Source organism: Monomorium pharaonis, chromosome 10 (genome assembly GCF_013373865.1).
Source record: "Monomorium pharaonis isolate MP-MQ-018 chromosome 10, ASM1337386v2, whole genome shotgun sequence".
NCBI lineage: Eukaryota > Metazoa > Arthropoda > Insecta > Hymenoptera > Formicidae > Monomorium > Monomorium pharaonis.
Genome location: NC_050476.1, coordinates 4,783,210 through 4,804,046, shown reverse-complemented (window position 1 = coordinate 4,804,046; position 20,837 = coordinate 4,783,210). Strand labels below are relative to the sequence as shown.

The 20,837-nt window shown below is 33.6% G+C and overlaps 2 protein-coding genes across 2 annotated transcripts in view; both read right to left on the bottom strand.

The window, feature by feature from the left end:
- Positions 1-13,365, bottom strand: part of LOC105835207 — a 317,882-nt gene extending 304,517 nt beyond the window's left edge. The window contains exons 1-2 of the mRNA XM_036292968.1: positions 12,887-13,365; positions 12,682-12,732 (exon numbers count right to left, since the gene is read on the bottom strand). The gene's annotated coding sequence lies outside the window, so the exon portion shown is untranslated. The remainder of the gene's footprint in view (positions 1-12,681; positions 12,733-12,886) is intronic.
- Positions 13,366-18,879: 5,514 nt separating this feature from the next.
- On the bottom strand, positions 18,880-20,439 carry LOC105837061 (H/ACA ribonucleoprotein complex subunit 1). The gene is made up of 2 exons (XM_012681535.2): positions 20,374-20,439; positions 18,880-19,848 (listed from the first exon to the last, which is right to left on the bottom strand). The coding sequence occupies exons 1-2, from the start codon at positions 20,437-20,439 to the stop codon at positions 19,171-19,173; spliced, it is 744 nt and encodes a 247-aa protein (XP_012536989.1). The 3' UTR covers positions 18,880-19,170.
- Between the last annotated feature and the right edge of the window lie 398 nt (positions 20,440-20,837).

Below are 20,837 nucleotides of genomic sequence, written 5' to 3'. Positions count from 1 at the left end.
AAGTTGTCAGCGCGACAAAGAACTCTGAAAAGGGAGTTGTTGCAGTCTATTGGCACGTTGACTCACATTTCCAAGTCATCAAAGAGTTCCCCTCGTCACACGTCCTTATAGCGTGCTTATGAGAAAAAGTTTTTTAATATTTACGTCCTTCTTCCCGCCTTATCCCCAAATCTTTAATTTAAAATAAAGATTTTTCTAAAGTATTTTCTAGCAGCAGCAAAATATAAATAAATAAAAATAAATATAATACATTAAATCGAATAACAACAATAACTGTGTTGTACATAAAACGTATATTATAAAAATATGATATAAAATATTATGATATATGATATAAAAATGTCAAATCAATAAGAGGAAACTATACTATCTCAAGTGTCAATGTAATCATTTGTCGCAATGTTTTATTACTATAAAACACAGAATAGTCGCGATTGTTAATTGCTGTCGGAGCGCGCGAACATAAAGTAACGCTACTCTTGAAAAATAAAAGAGACAGAAAAATGGAAAAAAATAAAACATTCCCCTGAGTGTCGTCGAAATCATTGAAGCCCTTTCAGTCGTTGGAGCATTTCGAATCAAATGGTCGGCGCGATAAATCGTCGAAAAAAAAGAGAATTAGAGGAACGGGGAACGACAATAACGTGCATGTGCGTGCAGCGATGCAATCACATACGCGTTTTCCTCATCACGATATTCTCACGATGAGAAAAATGCGTATGTGTGCGTAAATGCGCGTACACGTAGACGCACTTTTCCGACAAATGAAAAATCAACGAGCGGCAAGATTCATTTACGCGGCACGCAACTATCCCTTTTCGCAAACACATAGCGTGAGTTAGAGTTAATGAGATACCATGCCGAGGTCGAGCATCACTTTACAGGTGGTTTACATCGCGTTCAAAACGCCAATGTGTTAATCCCAAATTTATCGACGCTGAAGAAGAGATTCTGGCACGATGCCCCGCGGCTTGCTTTCCTAGGGCGCGCGCTCTCTCTGTGTGTGTGTGTGTGTGTGTGTGTGTGTGTGTGTGTGTGTGTGTGTGTGTGTGTGTGTGTATCATAAGAATGACGGCACGATAAAATAATATGCAATTCTAAAACGCAGTGTAAACAGCTACAATATTGCAACAAATAATATCGCTACGGCCAAAAAAGATTTTTTAAATTTTAAGAAAATCAACATTAATACAAGATGATACCTAATACAAAATTATACCCAATCATTAATTATTATACTAATTATTAGCACTTCACATAATATGGTAAACCTCATATAAACCTCGTATTTTACATACGACATATATGAAACACGTATATACGTGTGACCCTACGGTTCTCAAAATCTATGCATCGTAGCACTTACCGGTCCTAATACTCATAGTAGTACCGCTGCACTTTAGACTGTCAAAGACCAAACGCGGAGAGAGCGTAAACCATAACGAGCCCTAATAGCGAAATGACCCTAATTAACTGATTGATTAATGACAAGGCACGGACTCCATATATTCCTCTCTGATTCGCAAATTGAAAGCGATCGGCCTCTGCTCTCTTGTATGGTTCGAGAACTCTCACGGCAAATTGTCTCATTTAATGGTTAGACTACCTATCTTTAGCCTTTACTAATTATAGCTGGTAATAACAACAACGATCGGTATTCGCACTTCCCGCAATACACTTTCTTCTCGAGGTAGCACAAGATAGTAATTTTCTAGATGTTCTTCCGCATACTTTACGTTCACATTATGACAAATTCTTGACATTATGTTTAATAATAAATTTGTAGCATAACTTCTATTTAGACGCTGAGAAAATATTACATACAAAATAAATTTATTAATATTTTTATATAAAATAGTTGACATACATGTTATACAATTTGTTAATTATATTTTCTTTATAATGTTAACTTAACAATTTACATTTACATTTTAATTAATTATTTCATTAATTTTAATTAATATTAACTTTTAATTTTTTTCAAACGTTTATTTAAATTTTTGCAGAGCAAAAAAATCTTTAGTTAATTAAATTTAATTTAATTAACTAACAAAGGGTAACAAAATTATTATTCTTGAAATTATAATTTCAATACAAGAAGATAAGGAAATGTAAATAAAATGCATCTCTGTATTATAACCAGTAGAATCCTATTTTATATAAAGTACTGCACTGCATCTCAATTTTCATATGTCTAATATATTTTCCTCTAAATTACAGCATGTTGAAAAGAAGCATGCGAATAAGAGCATGAAGAGTCCCGCTCCACATTTTTCAAAAGAACATTGCCAATCCTTTGGGTAGAAGTTTTCGCGTTCGTGGCAGACAGACGTGCTTGAGTTATCACTAATGAACCTCTGGCAGGAAGTTTAAAAAGTTGATTCGCGAACTAGCCCCCAAGGAAATCTGTCCGCGGATCGGACACCAGCATAGTTAAAGCTAATTGTTAGGATGACACGTTATTCTATAACCCAGCAACTTTTCAAAATTATATAGAAACTGTTTCAATGAAGAAGAGATTAAGTCCCAGACTGAATTAAAATTTTCCCTAGTTATAAATAATAAAAAAACGTAACGCTTTCCAGTAATTTAACATGCTTATCTTTATAAATTAAAATTTAATAAATATTAAAAATAACGCTTTTCCTTTTTTTTAACAAAGGTCGTTATTATCTAAAAAATCATTATAATACAATAATAAATGATTAATTTCACAAGTTGAAGATAAAGTAAAAGATAACAATTTGCTCATTCCATAAGTGCCCTCTGTCTGAGGCCTTTCAGGTCTTCATTTTTTTATCTTAATTATTGTTTCATTGTGAATGATAAGATATACGGATAATAATAATTTTTTCATTTAAATGTATCTCTGTGTACATCGTATTAATATATCAAATATATTTATAGCAAAATTGTACTACATAGTTACCGCACAAATATCTTAAAATTGTAATTGCATTTATAATTAAACGCTATATGGTGCGTTAATAAAGTTTCAAATTAATACAATAATTTAAGATATAATTATCCGAAGATATATAAGTAGAATTCACTGTGAATACGCAATATATTTTAAACGCATAAATTTAAAATTTTTATGTAAAAAAGCCATATTAAATCAATAGTCTTTATTGTTACCTCTATTCAGCGATTTAGTTGCGTCTATTCCGGTTGTCCGAAACTCAATCGTGTCGCGTGCGTAAGCGACAACTTCGTAAGCGGATGTCGTTGTACATTTTGACAGTTACTGTGATATTTTTTATAAAGTTATATACTGTAAGCTTTTCTGCATTGTTTCCAATTCTAGAGTTAGAATTACAAAATAATTAGTGCATGCTATGCGCGTGTTGATGTTTTAAAAAAAACTTCATGTACAACCTTCATTTATGAACAAACGATCGATTTATCGGTTTTTCATAACTTAAATTAATTCGACGATTCTACCTGTTATATCTTAATCGGGAAGTAGTAAGCAATTATGTTGAAATTAGAGAGAAACTCGCGAGAGAGAGATAAGAAATATATTCCGACCTGTCTAATTTGGTCTTATTATACTTGACGTAATCCTGTTTCAATGACACACAAAGCAAGTGTGTCCTACCTAATCAAGTCTCGTCGCGCAAATAACATGAGATGCGCAGTGACCTTATACATATTGTAGAGAGAGAAAGAGAAGACATAATAAAAAAATTCAACCAGCCTCGGCGTTATGAAAAATTTAACAAAATACGATACGTTAAATACACTGCTCTCCCAGTTCAAATTAATTATCAATGCGTAATTGATACCAACGAGAGTTTTCATTACTCAGAGAGAATTCGATTCAATAATTCAGAAATTATTCCGCGTTATCAATCTTAAAACGATAATCAAATTATATATTCGAAGCTTAAAAATGCTTCTTTAAAAGTTTTTTAAGCTTCGAAATACAATATGAAGTATGTCCGAACTCAAGTGTAGGGAGAGTAAATACCTCGAAATGAAAAACAATGTATAACTCTAATTTTTTACCAATTTCTATTCCAAACGAATAATTCGCGGGAAGTAGATAAAGAGTCGTCGTTTAGATAGTTTAATTCGTAAGTTAAACATTTACTTATGAGTGCTTAATAATCGTGAGATATGATGTATTTTTTATTACTTATCGCGATCGCGTTTTAAAGGATAATATGATGACATGTGGGTTAGTTAACGTAACGACCTACTAAAACAACGAATGGCTCGAATTTTGTCGCACAAATGACACATATAGTCTTATGCAATAAAACGCACAGTACTTAATAATAAAATAATTAATAATAAAAAAAGATTAGACTTGCAACTAGGAAATAGTTAATGTAATGAAATCAATAAATATTGTGTCTATGTTATACAATATTTTAAAACACAAAAAATAATCATCCAATATAACCTTTCAGAATACTAAAAATATTGCAATAAAAAACAACATATTATTATTTTTAATTATGTAACTTAACGTAAATTTAATTTTCTTTATTTCAATTTTAACTAATTATTATTAGAACAAAACGTTACATAATACACAAATAAAAGATGTTAGAGAGCACTAGCAAAACGAAAGTGTCTATTACATAAGAATAAAAAAATGAAAATAAGATGAATTTTGTAAATAAGTAAATGTAATTAAAACGAATGAAAAAGCATATGAATAAGTATGTAGAAAGTACAATTAGAGTGTGAGCATATAGAAGAATAGAAAGTGTATATTTTATAAGAGAATATTAAGGTAAGATAAATTAAGTTTGTGAATTAAAAGAATCACAAGTAAAGCAAACAAAAGAAACATAAAAATAAATATGGGGAAAATAAGTCGAGCTGTAACAATACGAGAGCAACATGCATTTTATACAGAACAAAAAGTTTTAGGATTAGATAAATTAATAAATTAATATTCAGCGCGATTTATTTAATCACTATTTATCGACAGTTTATTATTTTATTTAATCCCTATAATAATCAAAAGAAACTGGTAATATATATATAATTTTTAAATAGCTTCTTTAAACAACTAACTTGTATTAATAATTTTCGTCACGTTTCACGAAATATTTCAGGGAACTTCTCGCTCGCTTTAATCTTGTTAATTGACTTTCCTGTTGCTGTCACTTTTGTCTTGTTTGACAAAAGATAGAACTAATTTCCGCAAGATAGTAGACAGTTCTTGCCTCGCTTTGAATGAGGTAAGACGATTCGGCAGTGAAGGAAGTAATGCTAATTAAATAAACTTACAGATGATCTAAATTCTTAATGTTAGACAAGTGAACGTAATAACATCAAAATATTTCATGCTGCGACTTACTCTTTACTAGTAACAAACTGTGATAATATACTGCTACTAAAAAATCAATTAATCAAATTTTATTTCTTTCCAAAGACATATACGTATGAAAAAATCCAATTTCATCATATATAGTCTCGTTATGGTACTTTTTTGTCACAAAAAACTGTAAGAGTTCGTCTATTGAATAAAGTGTAATGCAACAAAAGGCACAAGTATTTCAAATTGAAATATTCGCACATCGCCTATTCACGAGACGCTTTGACAAAAATTCCGCACGCGTAGCGGTATGTGTAAAATTTAGACACGACGGAATGCAAGAAGGTTTCGATGAAAATCTCAAAGGAAAAAGACAGTAATATTAAAATATTGTAAAAGAGAGTTAGAAACTTAATGTTTTAATCAAAACAATAATAACACAATGCAAATTAAAAATTAATATCACATTTGCATATTTTATCATAAATTGATTAAATCCTTTAAATAAATATATAGAATATTTAATCGAATTCTAAATCCTGTGTATTATTTCTGAAAGGATTACACGATTCTAATCGCTTTGCTCTCATAGTTCTGTTTGTGGTGAAATCTCTCAAAGTTTCTTCGCCGTTGAGCATCGTCGCTATGTCGTTGCCTTTTATCTATCAGGATTAAGAGCTCACCTCCCCATTTTAAATTAACCCGAGGATTAAGCCTAAATTAGTCTTCTTAATTCAATTCAAATCCCCCGAGGTCCCGTCTGTCTAGCCACAGTATCTACGTTTTACCCTTTAAGAGTCCGCTTTGCACAGCAATTCTTGGAGAAACCTTGAAGATCATCCAAAGCGATTCGATACTCTCTAAAATACATCTTCATTGATTTTCATTCTTAAATGCATCTTTAATAATAGTATTTACGTACATACATTACGTCATACATTTGTTTCACAGTATACAATATTTTACACGTTTCTATTCCCATACCTTTATACGTGTACATAATTTAAAGTATTATTAATAAAATATTTAATGCTATATATGTTGATTGAAATATTCAATGAATATTCCATTACCATTAAAAATAATTGCTAGCTATTATTACATTAATAACATTATGTATTATAGCTTTAGATATTCAAATCTTGATTACATGTATTGTATTAAGCTCGTGTTGTTGCGCGAAAGGTCTGACAAACATATTATTCCACTTTATCTAATCCTAGCATAATATCGGTAATATCAAAGCATTAACAAGCTAAAGTTTATTTAATGACAAATAAAACCACAAAGTGCATGTTTCTATACATCCAAATGCCGCAACCTTTAGCTTATTAAGTGGTTCACTCATGGAAGCCGATTATTGTGTATTTGATATAAGCCATGATGACATTATTCTCATCTCATTCTCGATGCTTTCTTTGCTGGCACTACACAATCCCCAATTATCCTTTAAGCATAGAAATTCCCAATAGAGCTGCCAGCTTCGATAATCTAACAAAGCTATGTCGTTAAGCCCTAGAAAGTGTTCCCATTATCTGCAGAAATCCTATGAGAGCGACGCTATTATCGTGTATCTTTGCTTGAGCATTGTATAACGACAAATTTTTACATTATCTGTTGTATATTTTTCATAAATTACGATCACATCATTAATATTTTCTCTTCCAAACAGATAGATGTAAAAAATAAAATAACTGGTTTAAAATTTTTCATTTAGTATAATGGGTAAATGTCTGCTTCCTACGTTTCATTACAGCAGTTTAATTTGAATCAATTTCTCTCAGAGAAATACGCATAATTCAATAAATCTGGCAAAGCAATTGGAGACTTGCCTTCGAACAATTGCCATCACGAATCGAAGAATTCTAAAATCCAACGAGCGTCCTTGGAATAGTTTCGCAAAGATCGTCGGGAATATTCTTGCAATACTTCTATCAACCTTCGTGGGGTAAGCCAAATAACTCAGACGACTACGATTGCAAGAACATACCACCACAGAGACGAGCGCGTACGTATACTGCGCAACTTATACAGACGATAGCCACTTCCGAGTAAGTGAGCAAGCAAGACTCTGACTACTTCCGAGGACAGTTGTGAAGAATGCTAAGCCGAGGAATCTTTATTCCAACAAAGAGTCTCGTGGTCTGTGCTACGATCCAATAACATTGCGGTGCCAATAGAATCTCGTCTTCACGAGAACGTGCGTTCGTAGGATCCGTAGAATTGAATTTTAGCGGCTCTAAAATACGTTATAGAATGTTTGTTCATCAGATTAGGTAAAGCCATCGACTGTATCGACTATTACGCGCGCTGATTTCGACGGGATGAAAGGAACATTCAGAATTTCACAAAAACCCATAAGCTCTAGCTAATGCGATATTAATTGAGAATTATTTTCAAATTATTTCTCAAAACATATGTGCATTAAATAGATTTCTTCTTTAATAAATTGATTTAATTTTGTATTTCGCTTTAATTATATATGCAAAGAGTATTTAATTGATGTGAGTAAATATAATTAATAATACAACAGAGAGAGAGAGAGAGAGAGAGAGAGAGAGAGAGAGAGAGAGAGAGAGAGAGAGAGAGAGAGAGAGAGAGAGAGAGAGAAAGTGCCATTTATTCAACGCTTTGGAACAATACTCAAACGAAAAAGAGAAAGAAAGGAAAGATAAGTGTTTAATGCATAAAATAATAATTTTATATTTTAATTGTTAAAAAATAAATATTGTAAAACAAAATTTGTTTACAATGTTTTACCATAACATTAATCGGAATGTCTTTGAAATAGTTTTATGCAATTATTTAAAAAATCTCTGAATTCAACTAAATAATTGTACATAACTTACGACCCTACGGAAATAAATCGACCAAATCCGTTCGGCTACGTACGTATGGCCACGCATGATACCTAATTAATCTTCCGATCGTATTGACGTTCAGTCAGCAGCAACGGTGCTTCGTTATCCCCGAAAATCCAATTGACTAATTATCTTCGCGGATAGTTTTCGTGCGCACGGGCCATCTTTTCGCGGCCTGATCGACGGGTCCACAGCATTTCTCGCAATAAATCGTCGCGTTTTTAAGCCTAACAAACAGTGAAAATTTAGTTTTGTTAATTGAAACGACCCAATTGCTTCTAGGATTCGACTGGTCGATACAGTTGCGGTTTACTCGCCAGCGGCAGAATTCGAAACAATTTCGGCCGCCGCCGGGTGAGACGCGGGGCACAGGGAGGGGGAGTGGTCAAAGTTGCAGGGCATACAACTCTGGATGGTACGTTACCTACCTGAACGTCATATTAATCCACGAATATGCTGATCGAGACTATTTGCGGTATTGACCCGGCGCATATTGCTTTTCCCGATGCTTTGGGAGCCTATCCGATGCTGTTGCAGCTTCCTCGTTTCGATAGGGCAGTTTGCGGTCGATATAGCGAAACGTCCGGGTGCGATCAGACATTTCGCTACACGGTACTTCATTAACGTAACATGGGCATGGCTTTTTATTCTCTACATTCGTAATCATTACTTTGATCTTGTCTCAAGATAAACTATTCGAGAATAAAGATTCATTATTTGAAACACGAACTGTTCAACAGTCACTTTTTGGACAACGGCTAAGACTTTTGAGAAATAATTATTCACGTGAAATTTGACTTGAGATTCAAGCTAACGAAATTTCAAAATTAACATTTAAATTGACTTAAACATGTTAGTAGTGCACATGAACAAAAATTGTATTTTTAATATAAGTTTTTAGTTAGATAAGTTAAATCGTGTAGTACAAAAGTACTATGAAAAATAAAGAAACCGCGGCCCATTAATAAAAGCAAAACAAGAAGCATAGATAAATTGCTTCCAGTGCTAATGTTCTTATTAATGAGAAACATATCAATCATAATAATTTAAAGTAAATTTATACAACTTTATTATTTTATTATTTTAGGTTTAATAATGCGCATATTAATTATGCCGATTGTAACGTAATACATCGAATATAATTGCAATGAGATAATTACAAGTCAACATTATGTAAATTGTTCGTATAATGTTTCAATTCGTAGTATCATTCCATCTCTAGCGATCATGCAATAGATATACACACACATATTAGCTTAATCCTTTATATATATTATTTCAAACTACCTGAAAGTTTTTTGTCGTACAGAAATTCCTCCGAAAAAATGTTTCTCATAATCGTGAATCATTGTTCATATTTGTAACTTATCGATTGGCTAAATTTTGATGGTTTTTTAGAATAGTGGAGATTAAAATCGAAACTTGAATATACCCCGTAATGTCAGTTTATTTTTATAATAGAATAGAAAATAATAAAAAAGAATTCAAAAATAAAATAAATACTGTATTGTATTTAATAATATATTAATCAATATTATATTAATTTGATTCTAATAGGTTATGTAAGTATATAGAAATTCATAAATTAGGAAAGTTATAATTTACATTTGATACTTTACGTCATATTTTTATATATCAATAATCTAATTTTCTGCAGAGAAATGCTTGTTAAAAGAAAATATGATAATTTTAAAGAAATTTTTGATAATTGTAATTTTACAGAGGAATTTGTTGAATCATGTAAGAGAGTCTACGAAAGTATTCAATCAACTGGCTAAACTCGAGCAGAATTCTGTATATAATCATGCAATGTAGACGTAAGCTAGCGGAAGCGATTAATAGAAAGTCTCCACATCGCATACTTGTAGGAAAAAAAGAGATATGTATGCGCGGCCAGTGTCATTTTCTGTCGTCATTGATCATCCTTATGACATGAAACAAGGCAAAGAAATTTTTGTAACGGGTAGTGTTACCGCTCTGAAGATGAAGCTTATCCTTAGTCGACACGTGCTTCGTTTCATAACGATTCAAAATAAATGAGTATGCATCTCTGACTGTTATCTCTTTCAAATATTTCGAACAATGAAAAATCATTAATCGTTGTAATATAAAAGCTATACACGTGGAAGCAAAATCTATACACGAAAGTTTTATCTTATAACAGGGAAAGTGCGCTTTTGCATTATAATAGATAATTAATTAATAACAGTGAAAGGTCATTATTGATGCTGTGTCATATTATTAGTGTTCAATTATCAAAACGTACGTTTAAATAGATTGAGCGTACCCACAACACTGCTATTGATTTTCATTCTGTACCTCTTACATTATGTGCTTGCAATGCATACTCTATGTGCATTAAATGCGCGTAATACGTGAATTATATTTGGCAAACTATCTGCCAGCCCATCGGCTCTTAGCGGGCACCTGCATTATCCGGTAAATCTTTTAATTATCGCGTATGAAGAGTATATCTAAATGCATTATTAACATGCCGGGCACCGTTAATTTCATTTGTAGACATTATCGCGGGTTACGCATCGCGCTGCAAATAGCGCATACAAGAACAATTTTCGCGGATCATGGAATATATTTAGTCATTTTAAACAATAATCACGCTAATTAGAAATGTACGTACTATTCGTCCACAAATCGAATCAAATTAATTCAGATTTCTATTAATTACATAACATAAACTTATTTTAACTTTTAAGCAAAAAGATGCGTTACCTCGGGTAGTTTTTTTAAATATTTCATAGTTTTGACAATAGGTAGATAGTCTATTAATATATTATATTAAATTTACATCAAATTATATTAAATTAATAATAATAATAATAATGATAATAATAAAGAAATGGTGCATAAAACCTAAACTCTAAAAGGCTTATTGTGCCTCCCTTAGTACAAATTTTTAGAAAATATTAAAAATATACGAGATATGGACTTGAATTCATGACTCGTCGATTACAAATCTGTTGTTCTCATACGGAACTATATGACACCCCTAAACTTACTTATATCTTTATGAGGTAAAAAAATGTAAAAATAATAAACTTTAAGGTTTTAACAATGAAAAAGTATAAATTGATAATCCCTGAAGCACTGTAGAGGCCACTCCATCTACTCACTTAAAGATTAAAACGACTTTATATATTATATCATCAATATTTTTTTTACATACAAATCTTTTTTGTTAAATACATATGTATTATATACATTATACATTAAAATTCTACCAACAATAATTATGCTGTTAATTAAGTTTTTTTATAACATTTTAATTTGATTCGATTCGAATTGAGTAGAATTTTCTGCCTATTCAGGTCAATTTAAATTTAAAAAAAAATTTAACAAAAACCTGATTTACACAATTCTAATGATAGTTTCTATATTACCTTACGATTTCTAATGTTATTTTCAGAATAGTCTCTCTTTCAGCATTGCATTATCCAGTGCGCTAAGCGCGTCGAAATTCAGATATTGTTATGTCTGTATTTATAAGTCTATTTGTAAAAGATCAACATTCAATTGCTTTTTACTAAATTTTTCTTACTCTAACAAAGGAAAGATAATTTCTCATTTTACATTATGTCCCGTTATATTAATAGTTTGGCTGTTCACATAAATTTTTTAACCACTAAATTAAATAAATTTAATAAATATGTATTCATAAAAAAGTCAATTTTACAAGTTCATAATTTATAGACAAACGAAACAATGAGAAATTAAAGATATTCTATATAAGATTTGTGCTCTAAAGCTCACATATATATTTATAGTACAGATTAGACGGATAGCAATGTTGTCAAATCAACCTATCAGGTGCTCCAAATTCCCGCCTGGCTATCGATTTGATAGAACATTGTCTTGAGATATCAGCCGTTACTGCAGCAGCTGTGGCGAGCTCCGTGAAATCGAGCGATCGCATATTATGCTTCCATTAACACGAAGCTGCTAGTATGAACCAGGCTTAATGTATGATTTATGTGTCTGTAAAGCCTAGAAGCCGCAGATCGTACCTACAAGGACACAAGCCGTTCTTGTGTACGTTGTCCGTAGACACCAATAACGCTCGTTACTTAACATGCTTGTGAAAATTATTTCCGGAGAAACTGCGTCGCTCCTATTGCAATAGAACAGACTTTTATCGCGTTTCGCAAGAAGGCAAACTTCTACGCTTGAGGAAGAGGACTTGATCTCATAACAAATCGAATATGGAGAATAGTGAAAGATGTCGAGAGATGTCGTGAGTAATGATTTTGTTTCTCACGTGAGTAACTGTTCTGCTTTTCTACATAAACATAATCATAGTTAATGAAGACGTTATACTATTAAAGTGTCCGCATCTCAAGATATGAAATCCCTCTCTGAGAATCTTACCTAATCTCATGCTTTTGAGATGAAATTCGATTAATAATTACAAATAAATAATCTAGATTTTCTAATCCATAGAAAATCGCTTAATCTATGCGTAAATGCAAATGGGACCAAAAGAAAAAAAAGAAATAAAAGTAAAAAAAACAAAAGATGGCCACTCACCGATCCGATGCGCAACGAGCAGAGTTATGCGGCCACGAAGCTGCGACGATACTGTAACACACAAATATAAAATGCAAATTAAAACACTGCTTAAAATAATAAATATTTTTGAAAATTTTATAATTATATTTGTATATTAAATATTATATTATATATTAAAATAAATAAATAATAAAAACCATTTATACAAATAAAAAATATTTACCCCGAGGTTGCTCCGCTGATGCCCGATGCCCTTCCTGGACCTCCTCCTCCTCTCAGAACAGGTTATCCTTTTTTGTCCCGAGACACTCGCGAAAAACACTCGCGATTATTAAAATTACAATGTCGCGCGAGGACTAATTAATTGTCAGAAAGTCTTTCGCGCGACATCCCACTGCGTCACCCCGTTTATAACTCCCAAGATATGATTTCCAGTTCGGAGAATGCTCCGTGGAATCAGCAGCTTGAGTCGACGAGTGCGGAACTAACACGAAACGTCAAGCACCGCGCAGAAGAATACAAAATTACAATCATATTAAGATCGTAATTAAGAATTCTCACTGTTTAGTGCCGTTAATCGTTTGTCGATGTTAGAATGTGTATCTCAATTAGCTCGGAACCGCGGAGCGCCATGCGGTTTTACACTGAAAAAAAAAGTAATATATTCAATAAGATATGTTATTGCGGGCTGCCAATTACAGATATACTCAATACAATAATATATGCTATTGCAGTATCAACATTGTACTTGCATTAATAGCAAATATTATTGTATTGAGTATTTTATGTAGTTGGCAGCCCGTAATCACATATGTTATTGACTATATTACATTTTTTTTCTGTGCAGCGTTCAGGCACATCCATCGGTCCGGCTTAAATCACCTTGTACGCAAAGCGCACTTGGTGCGAGAACGTCGCAAGAAGCAACGCCTCGATGAGCATTCCACACTGTCGAGACCTCGAAAGTGCCACCCCCGGTTTTCTCGAACTAAGAAATTATTCTAATGGGAGTTATGCGAAAAGTTCTTTTAGTCCTATTGTTAACGGCACTCCCGAAGCAAACGCGCGACGCGACGAACCGGCTACGGTTCGTTTTCAATTCAATCGGTCGGCACTCCCGAACTGCGTTAACGCGGCGCGACGAACTACAATTTTACGATCGACGACGTAATAGGTTTGTTTTTTATTCCTGCACTGCTGCACTGGTGCAATAAGTTAGAATAAGAAAAATATATTTTTTCTCATTCTTACTTATTGCACTAATGCAGCAGCGTAGGGATAAAAAACAAACCTAATAGGTGCAATGGGTACGGTTAGCTTCCCCCATAGGCATTCAAGCCCTCGGGGTACTGAGCCCTTCCACCACGACAAGGTCGTACCCGTGGAAGGGAAGATTTCTTCTGAACATCTATGCAAATTTTAATTCGCTTATAAAAGAAAAAAAGAACGCCGAGCATACATCAGGCTATCACTGTGAACCAAAGGGATATGGATACTTGAGCAAGTTTTTTTATCAAAATATTTGATGTGTAATATGCATAGGTATTATAGTCATGGCCATAAATAATGTAGAATTTATTTTAAAGTAGGCTTCCCAGTCGATGTCTTATTAGACGCAACAAGAGGAAGAAGGAGCGGAAGGAAACGGAATGCAACCTCAATATATAGTAGATTTTAAATCGATCGGACTTTAACACTCGCTATATCACACTATTTCTTTTATCTACCGCACCTTCTTCTATCGTTACCAGCAACAGACGAAGCCTATTTAAGCCAAGAAAATAATATAAAAAAAAAGAATGCATCTCATGTCGGGTAAATTGGTACTGCAGCTGCATGAACATCATAAAGAAATACAATGAGATTAAAAGACAATTTACAAGTTTGAAATTGGTCAAGACGTGTTTTGTAAGTTAAGAACGTTCTCATGTTTTTTATAATATAAAAATTTGATTAAATTTAGAAAATAAACTTATAATTAATGTTTAAACATTTCTAAATTGTTTCAAATTTATTGAGCATTATTTATTTAATTTTCTTTCAATAATTTTCTAAAATAACATTAAAAAAGAGAAAAGAATTTTATAAAAAAGAGATTTTTAAATAATTTAATCACAAAGAAAGTGTAAAAATTATGAAAAATTATATTCTTAAGAAATAATAAAGTTTATATAAATTGTAAATATTAAAAAAAGTTTTACTATATCATTTTTACAAAAAAAAAAAAACGAAAGAAAAACAGTCTCAGGATAATGGAGCGTCTGTTCTAAAACGTGGAATATCATGAAAAATGAAGGTAAAACGGTACGAGAAAGACTTTAGATCATATTGCCTGATTTACGACACTACATGAACACGAGCTTAAAATAAAACGTAGACGTAATTTTAGACTGTGTCATCAAAATAAAGATAACGTTAAAACGCCGAAAGCAGTGGCTAACATAACGATACAGGGAAAATATTATGCTACGTATTTAACTATGTAATACGTGTTTTGCCTAATAATATTAATGTATCTCTCTTCTTGGGGTCATTATAACTTGACTAGAAAATTGTGTCTATATCTTCAATTTTAAGAATCTCTCTGGAAAAATTTATGATAATTTCTCATCACATATATAAATTAAAAATTTAAATACTATACAATTTTTGTATCCTTTTCAAATAATAATATGTCTTAACCTTTCAGCAATTTATTATTTTATTTCCCGGTATTATCTAGGTCGTTCTGTTAGACTACATTTAAAGCGCACTTACCCCAATACACGTCTAACGAAATGTACATTAACGATCGCTAGTTCCTTACGTGGTTTCACTGAAGCGAGATTGCGGCATATACGGTTACTGTACAGTTCTATCTTTGCAAAGTGGAAGATTGCTAACTAATTGCCCAAGATAGCAACGTAGTAAAATTTAAGATAGAAACATATAAAAAGAGAAAAAATATTTCGAGTTAGCCCCCATACATTAAAATTTGGTAGTTCTAATATTTCTGTTTTATTTTGAAGAGATAAAGAGTTCTCTGTAGTTTCGAAAAAGAGTTCTGTTGATTAATGGAAATTAAAATTTTAAAAATGGAGTGCTAACTTCTTATCGAAATTTCAGATCAAATCATTCTGAATAGCTCAATAACTCTGAATAGCTCTAAATAGTCTAAATAGCTTCATTTTGCGATTATCTAGAGTTCCTGAAGCATAAAAAAATTGTTGAATAATTAAAAAAAAATTAAAAATAGTTAAAAATTTGATTTTAAGATACAATAATTTTGAGATGTTTTTATTGTTATTTTACTTATTTCCAAGAGTTCTCGACAAATAAAAAAATTTTAAATAAAACAATTTACGAATTAATGTAGAGGCCTAACAATACACGCGTATTATAGTAGATTATTAAAGAACTAGAGTTTCTTTATAATATGTATAATATTCCCTTAATATATTTTATGTAAAATAAATAATTCTCCATTATAAACAGTTGCATGCGAGCAGGAAATGTAACAATAACATTTCCCTTGCCATAGCATAAAGAAATACAGCGAAGAGGAAATGTAATAATATAATCTTGGTATATTTCCATGTTAAATATATTATTATTTCAGGTTAATGCATGTGTACTCAGAATAGATTTGCTTTACTTTAACGTGTTCATAAATGGGACTCTATAAATTTATTTTACAAATACAATATATTTTCAATTTCTGTATCCAATCACAATATCCTACTTAAAAAAAAAAAAAACAAAAGTACTGACGTGGAGCTCTATGTCTTATAAACGACCCCATTCTAATACGCGAAACACGTGGTTAACGAACCGTGAGAGTAAATGGCGATGTTTAAAGCGCCGGATGTTCGTGGCGACAACGACGTCGCTAGACTGACGAGACGTCGCGACGCCTTCTGTCGCGCTTGCGTTCTTTTCGCGTAGAAGCATTCTTCTGGCTTTTCTTTCAGTAGACTGTACGTTACCCTTTAAACTCTACGACATCTGCTCCATTAAATCGATTAAACAACGTATCATTAATATAACGTACATTACATTTTTTTTCTTTGAAATAATTCTTCAAAAAACATTATAAATGTATAAATATAATAACAATTTAATAAAAAATATTGTAATTTATGTAATTCTTTCTTTGGTCCATGCTTACTGCTTACGAGAGTAATTTTCGATATAAAATCTTCTCCATGTAACTTTACTATTAGTTTGTTTCAGGTTAACAATGTGTTAGATTCTTAATATCACTTTATTACTTTTTTTATCATGTAGAAGAAAAATGTAAGGGTACTATATATATATATACACTAAAAAATTCTACATGGAAAAAATAATTTTGCTAAAATATCTAAAAATTTAACTAAATACAGATCAAAAAAGAATTTTTGTTAGAATTAAAATAATTATATAGAACAATTTCAAACCGTTTGCTAGAATGTCAAAACTTTGTGCACTATTAATAATATGTTTGAACATTTTTTAATAATTATTTTGATGGTCTAACAAAATTATTTTCAGATCTCCATAGCCAAATTTTTCAGCGAAATCGCATTCTTTACGTTTATAAAATCAATTCCAAAAATATTAAGAAAAATGCTCACTTTCTACAATTTTATTTATGATATTCTGTCGTGTTTTCTATTAAAACATTCCAATTAATTTAATCATTAATTAAGCTTAATATTCATGTTATTATCGTCCAGCATTCTCAAATCTCTTAAAAACTGATTACATCAGTAATAGAGTTTATAATATTTGAATGTGAAAATGTATTAGTGAGAGATAAAGACACATAAATTAAATTTATAATGCATGTCGCGGTACCGAGCGCGTTGTTTACTATATGAAGAATTATGACATGGAATCTACTTCCTCCTTCGTTAACGATGGCATGTAATAATTACGTATAAAGGGAGCTGATTCAAGAACAGAAGCTTCTAACAAGGACAAATTATAGTTCCGATTCATCTCTATACACCATTTTAACGATTGCCTCGGGTTAAGACAAGTTATTCGTCGGTCACAGTTTGTCGATAGTCAGATTCCTAACAAGATATCGCAACTATTCATATCGTACTGAAAAATAATCAGAGCGTTGAATTCTTGTAAACGGTATGATGTAACGCTAATTACAAGATTATCATTCAAATCAGAAAAAGAAAATAGAGCATCGCGCGCATACATCGCAGCGCGATTATGGTGTAGATTATAAATGAAAGTGATACTTAGTTAGCTCGCAAAGCGAAACGCCGTTACAGATTGCCAATATACAATTCGGTCGTCATTACGGATTTCGCTAATGGTAAAGGTGCTTACTTTCTTTTCATAATGGTTACGTAAGATCGATCGATCTATTTACGTAACGCTGATGGCCTCCAGTAGTTGGCCGTTAAGAAATGTTACCATCAGGGAAGTAAGATTACGGAAATCGCGCTCTCTTTCCGTTCGCGTATAACTGGCTTCCCCTTACCGAGAGAAACCGTGCAATCTCTATACGCGCGTTCCTATATACGCTTCAATATAAATTGCCCGAGGCAAATATTCGATATTATTTCTTCTAGCAACCTTGACTGTGGAATGATCTACCTTGTACGTCGGGTAAAGAAACCTGATCGGTATGCCAGACGTACATTTGACTTTACCTTAGAATATAAAGTTCGCGTTATGTAATCATGCGCTTAACGATAAACATAAATTTATATTATAATTACTCAATGTTTACAAATAGAGTTTTAATATAATTAAAATAAAAACTTATAACTTTATAAACATAATTGAATAATTTTAATATAATTAAAACAACAATTTATATGTAAAAATATTTTAATAAAATTAGAAAGCAAATACTTCTAGATCTATCAATCGTTTCTAATCAATCGTCGGCATATTTCATAGTGCACAATTAAATAAGTTTAAAAAAATAACAAGTACTATTTCATAAATATTCCGCGATATTCTATTCGTGTAATCTTTAACTAGATAACAAGCTTCCTAGAACATCTAACTTGTGTGTGGAACCGTAACAGCCATAATGACTGTGTAGTTGTGATACTTTCACATGTCGCCTGTGTAACTATATTGTAACATGTTCCGCCTAGTTTCACAGGAAGTGACTAAGAATCAATTTATACCGTTGCAGTTATGATAATTCGCAATATCTTCGCGAGTGTATTACGCAAGAAAATTCAACAAGTCAATTTTATAGTCCAAATTGTTGATTTATTTTTTGTCGCTACGATTACGCAATGCAGTTAAAACAAGCAAGCAGTTAAGAATAAACATGACACACATTCACAAGAAATGATTTTCACTTGCATAAAATAGACCGTAGAATAAAGCTCAACTTTAAGCAAATACCCTCGTGAAATAACAGACATAAAGGATAAGGTAACGTTTATTACAAAACACTAAGTTAATAATTTAATGTTTATTCGGCTAAGACAGCACAGTGTAAAAAAAACATAATCATTATATACAAGAGTATCATTAATATCGATCGACGTCAGACTATCGTCAATGGTGCAGGTCGAAGCTGAGTTCATGGCCGCCACCAAATCCACCTCCGAAGCCGCCTCCGCCAAAGCCGCCTCCGTGACCATGCTCGTGCACCAGGACCGGGTATGATTCTTTAACGACGACTGGAACCTTGACTGGGTAGGGCACCTCCTTGGTCACGGGATAAGGTACTTTGACAGGTACGCTATAGGGTACAGGCACCTTCACGGGCACCTTTACGGGCACTTTGTAGGGTACGGGGACCGGTTTCTCCACGGGAACTCCTACTGTCTTCTCTACCGGGACCGGATAAGGCTTTGGTACGTGAACCGGTATCGGGTTGTCTACCGGAACTTTCACTGGTATGTGTACAGGTACCGGTACGTTTTTCTCGACGGTGTAGGGCACCGGAACTGGTACCGAGACCTCGCGATGGATCGTGATACCGGAGATTCGTCCACCGTCGCCGCCGCCTCCGCCTCCGCCAAGACCGCCGCCGAATCCTCCGCCCAAATCACCACCGCCGAAGCCACCGAAATCGTGCCCGCCAAAACCACCAAAGCCGCCGCCATGACCCAGACTCAGTTCCAGTCCGCGCTTGCTCTTGGCATCCTTTGAGACGGCCCCTTTGCTGTCGGACTTCTTGGTCTCGGTGGCCAGAGCCACCGTCACCACAAGGGCGAGGAGCACGAGGATCTACGAATAAACGTGTGTTAATTGCGGTCCTCCATGGTCAAGGTTTGGATTAGTTTGGTTAACTTGGGATGCTTTGAAGGTCTCGCTGGAATTAACAAAAATTTCACTATGCAGTAGACGATTTGGCAATATAAAAGATGTAAACGAAAGGAATCTCAAAAAGGCACGACGTATAATAAAATTAAGGGACGGTTTGTTACGAACATCGAACGTTGATAAACTTTTCGAGATACGAGCGCATAATATTAAAAAAATAAAATTGCATTCTATGTATAAATTTAATGAGATTTCACTCGTGTAAAGAAACAAAGAATTACACCGTCAGCTATGCGATTCTAACACTGTGTACGGCGCTGTGAGAACTGCAACACCACGATCTCACGCCGCCAATGCTAAATCCCGCCGCGTTCCTCATACATCGCGCATAATTCAGTGCATAATCCTCTGCCACGCGAGAGAGAGACCTTAAAGGTACCCATGTCAGAGCCCTATGTACGCGCCGCTGGCACAGCGGCGCAAGCTCACCTGCGAAGTGCTCATGGTAGCCTTCGGGAGTGCACACTGAAGTTGCATCGTTCCAATCAGCGGCATATATACCAGCACTTTCGCCGTGCTCGCTGGCCCACTCCCCGGAAAATCGCTCGTCCAACGCCGGAACGCCGGCTTTAAGGTGGACCGATTGTACCGCTATCCCGGCACAAAACCGTACGGCATTAAGCCGTTTTCCCACGGGCTACCGCCCGGTGAGGTTGATTACTGCCGGATGCCCGGATACGGGCCGCGTAACGTCGCCGCCCCGTCGTTCCACCGTAGCACCAATCGCTATCCCCCTCACCAAGGAAGAGCTCGCAATTCAAGAGCCCGGAATTGATCCGACTCTCTCGCGTTTCCGTGTGGTCCTATAATCCGCGTGCGCACGCTTTCTTTCTTTCTTTCTTTCTTTCTTTCACTTCGATATCAGAAACGTTACGGGTGTGCCAAACTTGTGC